The 10856-nt window shown below is 37.4% G+C and overlaps 1 protein-coding gene across 1 annotated transcript; it reads right to left on the minus strand.

Annotated features, from left to right (window-relative positions):
- Positions 1-10550, minus strand: neurl1ab (neuralized E3 ubiquitin protein ligase 1Ab). The gene is made up of 6 exons (XM_051722109.1): positions 10416-10550; positions 7678-7883; positions 6656-6977; positions 1484-2125; positions 1027-1182; positions 1-691 (listed from the first exon to the last, which is right to left on the minus strand). Exons 1-6 carry the CDS (start codon positions 10447-10449, stop codon positions 456-458), a joined length of 1596 nt encoding a protein of 531 aa, XP_051578069.1. The 5' UTR covers positions 10450-10550; the 3' UTR covers positions 1-455.
- Positions 10551-10856: the final 306 nt, after the last annotated feature.

Genomic DNA, 10856 nt, shown 5'->3' on the forward strand with positions numbered 1-10856 from the left:
TTAATAGTTTTATATAATAACACAGCTTTTTAAGAACTACAAAAACATGTTAACAGATTCATAAGAAGTTACCATGACATTGTCAAACTGAAAATTTGAAATCTCATAGTAGCTTACTTTCCCATTATGCACTCCCAGCCATATGCAAGTCCAGAGAGCTGAACAATCTTTTAATTTTGCATTGTGTAAATGTTGTGCCACATCTGTGTTTTCTCAGCTTTTTGGTCATTTAGCAGATGTTTACTTTATATCCAAAGCAACATACAAAGGATAGTACCCCAGAGCAACCTCAAGGTAGATTGTTTTCTCAAGGTAACAATGATGATGGATCACAGCTCATTCCTTGGGAGGCTCAAACCAGCAGTCTTCAACATTCTGGCCCTGGGCATTAGCCACTGTAGCACACCACCATGTTTACATTTTAAATAGGGAATTGTGGATGCCAGGTGGCCAGGTTACATGCTGCGGTATATTTTAATGATGTCTCTGATTGGGCTGCGACACATGGGGCAGGACGGGTTTGACATCTCTTTTAGCTTCCCACCACAAATGGAACACACACACATGTGTCCGCATGCATACAGCACTGAGTCCACTGGCCTCTCACAGCAAATCAAACACTCTTCTCCAGTAATCACACAGCATGATGGCGTATTGGGAGATTCTGAGAACGGTGAGCTGGACGTTGTCCCTAGAAAGCAAACAAGAAAAGATTTTCAATAGAAACAATTGAATAAAATATCCAGCGCAACTGGTGGCATTAAAACACAGAAAACTGTTTTGTCCACTGAAATAACTCAAGGAAGAAATCCTGAACCAGCAGTGAGGATGTGTATTTTATTTGCATCAAATGTCTTAAAAACAAATACAAAACACTTATACGAGTTCTCTTAACATGTAAATGATATTGCTGCATCTCTGCCTTGCATTATCTTTTAAAAAACTTTCTGATCATATGTGGATTGTCTTTGTAATTTGTAAATGTAATCTTGCTGCCTTTTTTAGCAATATGAGAAAGAAACCCACCTGCAGAACTGCTGAGGCTGTGTGGGTGGGGCTTAAAGGTGTCAATAAATCCCCTGACTGATGTACTGTGAATACGATTGGCTGAGGGATATCTGTAATTATTAATGTTAATCATGTGAATTTCGGAAGAGGATGGAGAGTAACCACGGGATGTACCTTGAAAAAGACAAGAGTGATAGGGATGAGGGTGGTTTTGTGATTATATTTTAACAGACTTTACCATGTCCAGTATATTTTTGTGTTCCTGATTGTGTATGTATGTACTTTGCTAGTTTAGGGACAAAATTGTCCCGAACAGGGAAAAAAATCCATCCAAATAAAAAAACGTTTCAATGCAAAAAGAAGGGTTAGGGTTCTTCTACAGTATTTATAATTAGCTTTAGAAGTCTATAGTATGTCCCTTCCCCATTTCTGAATAAACATGTATGTGTGTACATTTTGTTAATGTTACACCTACCCAGTATGCTGATTTGCTTGATATGCATTTGTAAATTGAAGATCATCCAGAGAGGAGTGGAATTATCCACACAAATCTCTCGGTAGGCTCTCCCACCATTATGACTCACGAGCACTTCCCCTTCTGCAGTTGCCCGGAAACCAATGATATCTCCACCCACGAGTGGGGAAGTGAGGCAGCCAAAAGCCCAGAATTCTCTGCGATCCAGCAGGTCCTCTGGATTGACCGGTAAGTGCTTTGGGTTAATGTGGGCTGGGTTACAGGAAGTGAATCCATAAGACAAAAAACTATTCAGAGTGGGTGTGGCTGTTTGAGACTTCAGTAAAACCTTTAAGAAAACACATTCGCCACAGCACAACGGTCGATGTGTGAACACCAAAGCACAGTCCTCATGCCTGTTGTAATAGCGTACTGCTATGTGTTCAGTCACTAGACGTAGACCGTTGCCATGGACATAGTGGAAATGCAAGTCATCGTGAAACTGTGGCAACAGCACTGAGTTGAGGGAATTTGGGGAGCTTGAAAAGGATGGCAGATCTTCCTGCAGGTCAAGCTTGGAGCAGTTGCTTGACAGGTGCCAGTCATCCATCACTTCATGAGTTACAGCAGGACTGAAATATTCATCTGGGACCATCTTACTGTCTGCAAAACAAACACACATACAGTACATAAACACACTACATCTAAAATCATTTGTCATTAGTGGTGCAAGAATCACTATTAATATTGTTCATACTTAGGGTTAAAGATTTGAACAAACACCTTACTTTAAGTATTAATCTTTAGCACATAATTCGTCCCACACCATTTGTGCTACAAACATGCATGATACCTCAAGTCATGTGACTTGTTTTTACATTTCAAAGCAACTGGACATTGAAAAAGAGACCCAAGCAATATCCAGAATGTCATAGAAACTTGAGGGTGTGCTCTTTTGACTTGGGATGGTAAACAACCAGCCAGGGCTGCGTTTCCCCAAAAGCATCACACGCTTAAGTTGATCATAGTGACCATTGGTGCCAGTAGTTTCTATGATTTACTTAGGCTTACGATGCTTTTGGGAAATGCAGCCTACGACAGCCTAGCAACCTCCTAGCAACTAGGGCTGGGTAAAAATATAGATTTTCTGATTAATCGCCAACGTCATTTGAATAATTCCAATATGGATATTTTCCACTATGCTCAACCGCCTATAATGCGAGTAAATCATTTGCAAATGCAAGCAAATTCCAAGACCTAACCCTAACTCTAACCCTCTTTTTATGTCTCTTTTAATACCCTTTCTGTTCTTTACAGTCAGCTGTTGACCAGAAACAACAAAAAAAGAAACCTTTAGATGTGTGCGTGGAGTCACCAACACGTAAAGAAGCCATGTGACTCCACTCTTGTTAATATGCGCTCAACCAAAACACTTCTGTGAGACAGTTGCTGAACTGGCACTATTCTTAAGAGACCGTTTTAGCACTTGTTCTACATATCAATATAAAAACATATGTAAATGCAATGTAAATAAATATATCAAGACAGCATATTTATTGAAAATAAATAATGATGAACAAAATGATTAAAAACTAATGATAAAATAAAATGTATGAACATTTTCATAATGTACCTAGCTAGAAGGTTTCCTGTATAATTAACAGATAGAAGTTATTTCATATAAGCAAAATGGACATTATAACTGATATAATATACCCAACTGAATCAGAATCAAATTGAATCCAAATCAGAATCGAATTGAGAGCTTGAGAATCATAATCAAATTGAATCTGGAAATCTGTATCAATACTCAGCCCCACAAGTAACCACCCAGAAAACCCTAGCAACAGCATATCAATGTCCTAAAAACCATAAGAATATCTTATCAACTGCATAGCAACGCCCTGACAACCACACACAACACCCTATCCTCATTTTGCACGGGCAAGCACCACTCAGTCTAATTGTGCTTAGTGGTTTAATTCTGACCTCAGTCAGTAAAAAGCTTGCCACTGAACATTCACAGTGGACAGCCAATGATGAGAACAACAGAAACTGAGTGATGTAAATTACTGGTCTGCTATAACTTTCAGCTTAGCAACCATCACAGTAGCAGCATCAGCAGAAAACTTTTCAGCCACAGTAGTGGTTTCTCTCATGGTTGCTTTAAGTTTCCAGGCTTGATGCTGAACTGCATTCAGCTGACACTGACTAGTCTGAGTAGAAATTATTAAGACATGGAAGCTTCTGTGACATTGGGGTCATACTGAAACAGAAGATGAAAAGGAAGGAGACACGTGCATTGGTTGTTACAGTGGTTGTAGGTAATTGTCAATTCTTTTTTAAATGCTATAAATGTCTTCATGAGTACAAAATAAAAGTAACTCTACCCCTTTCCAAACTATGCGCACAGCATGAATTTCAGAAAACTGTACTGTATTGTCGTAGATATTAAAGTTTTTATTTTTACAGTACAGTGTACAATGCAGGTAATATGTTTTTTGGAACAAAAAGAAGAGAAACTATGTGAATCTACAAACACTGAAAAGGTGCCAGATCAAAGCATGAAGCACCACAATAAATTAATGAAATATATTTTCACCCTATTACAATAGTCCCAATTTTGCAACATTTTGATCCAATGGATGTGATTTGCAGGTAACATGGGTCACCAAGAATTTAAACACCTTGAAAGCATGATGTGGCGTGATCTAAATTCGACAGAACAAGTAGTGATTTCGGTCATAGCATCTGACCATCGGCCATCCGACCATAAATGCATTTTAAAAGGGGCAGAGGTAACGTGAGAGGGCACAGCATGTGAAGATCACTTGTGGCATGATTAGTGTTCATCTTTAAACTCGTCTTAGCTCTGTGACACACATACAGAGTTTGCATGCATACACCTGTGTGGTGTGAGTTAACAGCAGCAAAGTGCAACTGAAAATAAGCTTGAACATAATGTGGCAGCTAGCTGAATAAAGAGAAACTTAGCATAGTGAATCTGAGTGAAGAGGATTTCTTGTGTGTAAGTATAGTAGTAGTAGTAGTAGTAGCTTTTGAAAGTTGAGATTGGGTTATATAATGACAGTTAAATTAGTCCAGCAGTTTCTCAGGGTTAACTGATGTTACACCAAGACTGACCACTGATATCAATCCCTACACACACAAACACATGTCTGTCAACATGATCACACACTTCCAACTTCTAAGACAGTGCTATCTGACTCTGTGGAAACATTGACTATTTTTACTCCAAAGTATAAGAGGTACAGAGAGAGACACGGAAGACTTTTCAGATTGTACCATGATTAAATTAGAAAGATTAAAATAAAAACTTCTTTATCCTACAAACTCAATTAACACTTCTTTTATTCTTAATTTGGTTTTGATGACATTGGTACAGCATTTTACATTTGTTCTTTAAAAAGTACTTTAAAAGAACAAAAACTGAAGAATATATATATATATATATATATTTATAGAAGTATTTTCATTTGCAGTACAAAGGTTTAAACTTTGTTTAAAGGAAGCTAAATGTGGTATGAAGACAGTCAGTTGGGACCAAGGTTTACTCCCTTAACCACATGGGTCAGCTTACTTTACATCTGCCAAATAATCAGGGGAAATTACAGAATAATAATAATAAAACTGAAGAAATCAGTATCCAAAAATCAGGATATACAGTAGTTAGAAATGCTTCAGTAAATAAACACAACATACCACTGTTTTAAAGAACTCTAGGTCATTTTATTTTAGAGTGTCATGTAAGCACATAACTATATTACATAGATAAATCTGAACGTAGAAAGAAATTTAATACAGGGTTCCTACCTTTTTTCCACGACAGTTTTAGGCGTTTGCGATTACTGGATACAGACTTTTAAAAATCATTTTGATTCAGACCAATTTGCTAATGAATCATTTGTGAACTATTTCAACTAATTAGTTGAAAAGAACTGAATCAAAAGAATGATTAATTGCAACAACGGGAGCTAAATATTGCTCTGTTGAAGAGATTGTCTAATTAAATATTTTAGAGCAGATCAAATCTAGAAAACATTTATATTCATTATAGAACATAACAGACAAATGAGAACAGACCAAAACCTTTTTCACTGTACCCCTTGCCATTCCAGTCTCCTAGGCGATCATGATTTCAAGCTCGATTACACTTCCTATAGTGCCATCTAGCGCTCTGGGCACACATCAAGTTCTAGGAAGCGTAATCAAGCTTGAAATCATGATTGTGCATAGAGACTGCAATGGCAAGATAAAAAGGAAGTTATATTTCAGTCTGTTCTTACCCAAAACCAACTGTATTGCTTCAGAAGACATGGATTAAACCACTGGTGTTGTATGGGTTACTTTTATGCTGACTTTAACTCCTTTTTGGAGTTTCAAAAGCCTTATCACCATTCACTTGCATTGTCTGACCCTACAGAGCTTAGATATTCTTCTAAAAATCTTTGTTTGTGTTCAGCTGAAGAAAGAAAGTCATACATATCTGGGATGGCATGAGGTTGAGTAAATGATGAGAGAATTTTCATTTTTGGGGGAACTATCCTTTTAGGGCATAATTATTCTCATGGTAATGGTGCTTAATTTGTTTAATTGAATCTGGCCTTGTTCCTAAGAGCCCAAGGGTTAGTTAAAATTTTTGAATGCATTAATTCTGTGACCAATTGGTCTTCAATTTAATTGATTTTGTTAAACTTCTAACTTTTCTCTCATTGCCAGCATTCCGGAATTCCCAAGCATACGTTTTCCATTTTAAAAAAGAAAGTGTTGCTGGGCAGCTCTTCCAATCTTTCTGATCTTTTTTCCATTGGGCATTTTTGTAATTAGAATAAGAGGCTATAAATCTTAGATTCTATTTTTAAATGTTTGTGTTTGAATTTAAGTTGTTTAAATGTGCCTCTGCCTCTCTAACCTTTTCAACTAATCAAAGGATAGCACATGGTCACTGAAGCACAGCTAAGATATGGCCCAACATTAAACGACAAACTGGACCTCAGTAATTTCACTCGGAGCAAACTTTGAATGGCATGTCATCTGAACTGTGCAGAGAGTTACTGAACAGAGACATTCGGCAAACCAGCTTCAGGTTTTCAGTTTTATGGCTTCTTAGAGACATTATAAACTTCTGAAACATGACATTTCATATGAGAGTGGAAAGAAATGTGGACTCACCAAGTAGCTGTACACCACGGGTCAGCCCGTAAATGTCAATGATCGCCCATACTGGCTCTGCGGCTGGTACGCCACTGAAGAAGAAGATCGGAGTGCCCTCGTTAACCTGGTAAAACACTCGCCCTGTATTATCTAACCAGAAGGAGAGAATGGTTCCTTCTTCACACCGCTCCTCGGGAAGCGCTCTGGCCCAGAATCCCCTCTCGCACACCAGATCTGGGCAGGCAAATCGTGGCAGCCAGGCTGAACTGAGATCAGACGGGTCCACCGTAGTGAAACCCACTCGCAGGGCACCACTCCAGCAACCCTGTCTCTTTGTTATCTAATGGCCAGGAGAGAATGAGAGAAACATCTATTTTACACTTTTTCACTTCATGCGTCTTAATCAGTCAGATTGCTATTGGTTGGTTCTGCACATTCGAATTACACATGGGAGCATAAATGTGTCTCCGCAAAACGGATATAAATCTGATATACTTTCCCCATGCTATATGCAAATATAATTAAATTCACTTCCTTGATGATGCAAATGCCAGGCAGTGAAATTTTGCTGCACTTATGTGGCTCATAAAAATCAAAAACAGGAGGTGGCTATAATTACACAAAATTCTTCAACTTGATCTTTTCATAATCCAACAGCTATAAAATAAGAACAAATGCATGTTCATCCAAGTAAAAGTGACTATTTACACTTTGCATATTCAAAGAATGTTTACAAATACCAGAAAATGTTAAACAAGCTATTGTGTGACTGTGTGTGATGCTATAAATAGAGACCATCAGAGCCGTTTATCAGACATGGATTCTTTTTTTTTTTTTTTTTTTCAGCATTCCTAAACAACCTCATTCACCAGAACAAGATAACGGCATTTCTAGAATTATCTTTTTATTTTCCCCGCACCGCGCCGGGAAAGTCTGAGATGGAGTGATATGAAAGAGGGATATGTGAAGGCTATTTTGGGACCACACAGAGTGGTTTACAGAATGGTATGTGGAAAAGGGTGAGAGTTGGGTTACCATACCTTCAGCCGGACCTGTTCGTAGATCTTGATTGGTCGGTTGGTGAAGGTGATGGCATTACAGAAGCTGGCAATTCGGCGCACGCTGCGCTTTGTCTTGTCCATCAGGATCTGAGAACCTTTTGTGTTGGCATGGAAACAAAGTGACAAAGGGGCTTGTGGATCTGGATACATGCTTTCCTTCAGGGGGTGGCGGTGAAGGGATCCTCCTTATGGAAGAGGAACAAAAAAACAGTTACATTGCTTAACAGTGTAAGTTTTGACAAAGTACTGTTTTCTCTCTAAGAGCTCTGTGCTGTGTGACCAGAACACAGAGAGAACTAGGCTAACAATTCTTAATGAAAATCTTTATCAAGGACAGAGACAACAAAGAATTTACAGAGATAGAGAGAGCGAGACAGAATGCAGGTTTCAGCTACTCCATCCAAAGTCTGTCAGTGTGCCAAAAATGAGGTTATGTCTCCAAACACACACAAACACTTACAAGTAAATCAATAGCTCTGTGTGTCTAACTGTTAAGACAACAATGAAGCCCACCCTGGAGCCATCACTGCCCATGATGTTCCAATTTTGCCCATGAACTTTGACTGCCCATAAGGTTTTCAATATACCCATGAGATTCTAAACTTAAGATTTTAAAATACAGTATTTCCTTTGCTGGTTCAAAAAAAATTAATCATTACAGTATATTATAAGAACGTCCATTAGACTTGTCATAGTACTTTCTGTCAATTCTTCTTGATTTAATGAGTTTTCAGAGTTTCAGCTCAAATTTCTTCATCAGTACTTAAATTCAAAGGGGCTGAAAAAGTCTAATTAACTTATCACTGCAGGTTGGATCTACCTTAAAAGAAATATTCCAGGATCAATACAAGTTAAGCTCAAATCGACAGCATTTGTGGCAAAATGTTGATTACCACTAAAACAAATTTTGACTTGTCCCGCTTTTCTTTAGAAAAAGCAAAAATCGAGGTTACAGTGAGGCACTTATAATGGAACTGAATGGGGCCAATTCTTTAAGGTTTTAAAGGCAGAAATGTGAAGCTTATAATTTTATAAAACCACTTAAACAAATTCTGTTAAAACTTGTGTATTATTTGAGCTGTAAGGTTGTTTAAATCATAGTTTTTACTGTCGTTTTTGGGTGTAAGGCATTATGTCACCATGGTATTGAAGTTGTAAAATTGAATTTAACATCAAAAAGGTTAGTAAGCAATTTTATCACACTTAAATCATGTTAACATGAATATTGTTTACGTCTTGTGTCTATACTTTTGAAACAGTGAGTATTTTTATGTTTATGGATTGGCCCCCATACACTTCCATTGTGCCTCACTCTAACCCAGATTTTCAGAACAAAAATATTTTTTGTGGTAATGAACATTATTCAACAAAGGCTGTCGACTGAGCTTAATTATATTGAATCTGTCCCAGAATATTCCATTAAGGCAGCGATTAAACTTAAGTTTTACATTTTAGTGGGATTCAATTTTCTGCAGTGTAGAGTGTGATGACAAGTATTGCAGTTGAGTGATAAAAACTCAGTTCTGGTATAGTAAACAATAAAAGATTAAAAATAATTGAAAACAAAGACAAATAGCCATAAAAGAGCACCAAAATCACTTCACATTGATTCTCACACACTGATAAGACTGGCCTGTGATCAAACACACTCTGCCCAACTCCCTTTCATATTTTCCCAGACCTCTCCAAAGCATTAAGTCAAGGACTTTGTGTTGTTTCTGAGCCATTTTTCTCTTTAATTAACTGGTGTTGACATTTCACTGTGTGCGGGTCAGTGATTGAATCTTTTCAGTTGCACAAGCATGAGACTGATTCCACAGACTTTAACCTACTTTATCTGCATGAGGCGTGAGAATATTTGTGTACATGTTATTATGGCATCACAATAAACTGTATACACACAATTAGCCAAGTGGGACATAAATAGGGCTTATACACCGGTTAAAACTCCTTGATCTCTATTGACACGATACCAACAAATCAACAATACACCTGATGCCGGACACATTCAAACACAAGCAGGCACACCCACCAAGAGTCCTATAAATAGTCACAGATATCAATCATTTTTCATCTTGATTTGAAAGGGACTTCTTCATAATAATGTCATATCGCACTATATGTGTGGATTTTCTCTCTCTCTCTGCTCGAGGCAGTAGCTGGCCTAAGTGTCAGGTTGATTCAGTGTGAACTTCGTTTACGAAGTATATAAAGCAAAAGTGGTCTATTACGCCCAGCAAGAAAGAGAAAAACCTTTGCAATTCTAAACAGTGTGGAGTACTGTAGATTTAGTTTGGGGAACTACTTTGGGGGTGTACTTAAAGGTAAAAATTCTTATTAAAGAAATTAAATTGATTTTTATTATTTTCTAAAAATGCAAAACCATTTATAATAGTGTTAAGGTAAGTGTATGGGTTTAGGTTAGAGTTAGTCTGTAGTAATTATAATAAACTTTATTTAAAAAACAATATAAGTCTATGGTATGTCCTCTTGTCCTCATAGCTAATGTGTGTGTAAATCTCTGTTGTTCCCTGAAGGGTTGTCAGTTTTAATTAACAGTAGCATGGTTACACAGACAGAAAGAATATTTTTACTTATTTAAAATAGTGGAATTTATGGATTTGTACAAGTAAACATATACAAAATAAAGAGAAAATTTAATTTCAGTGATTATACAATTAAAGAAAGAAGAAAATGCATATTTCATTATAACTCACCTTGTAGAATAGTACGGGTTACCTGCCCACCCATTTGAGGACAATGGTGTTCAGACAGTGAAATGTTTCTGATATTCCGTGATTCTTGTTTTCAGTAGCTCTGCATTTTAGACAAAATGATCGAATGTATTTCTGACAGATACTCCGCTGGTTCTACTAGTGCCCTACTGTACTGAAGCAGTACACAAGCACTCATGCACACGCGCGGCCATTCAACGAGACCGGATTCTCATTAACATAATAGGCGGGTCTTTACTGTAGTCAAGGAGTAGCTCATGAAAATAATTATCTTGTGTGAGTGCACACTGGAAGAGAAACCTGATTAATATTCGTAGTAGAACAGGAGTCTTCTGAGGGACCCGTAAATGGATCAACACAATGTCACACCCAGTAGGTAAAGACTGAAAATAGGATATCAATACAAAATAATACAATTTAGAG

The sequence above is a fragment of the Myxocyprinus asiaticus genome, chromosome 17 (assembly GCF_019703515.2).
Source record: "Myxocyprinus asiaticus isolate MX2 ecotype Aquarium Trade chromosome 17, UBuf_Myxa_2, whole genome shotgun sequence".
Taxonomy (NCBI): Eukaryota; Metazoa; Chordata; class Actinopteri; order Cypriniformes; family Catostomidae; genus Myxocyprinus; species Myxocyprinus asiaticus.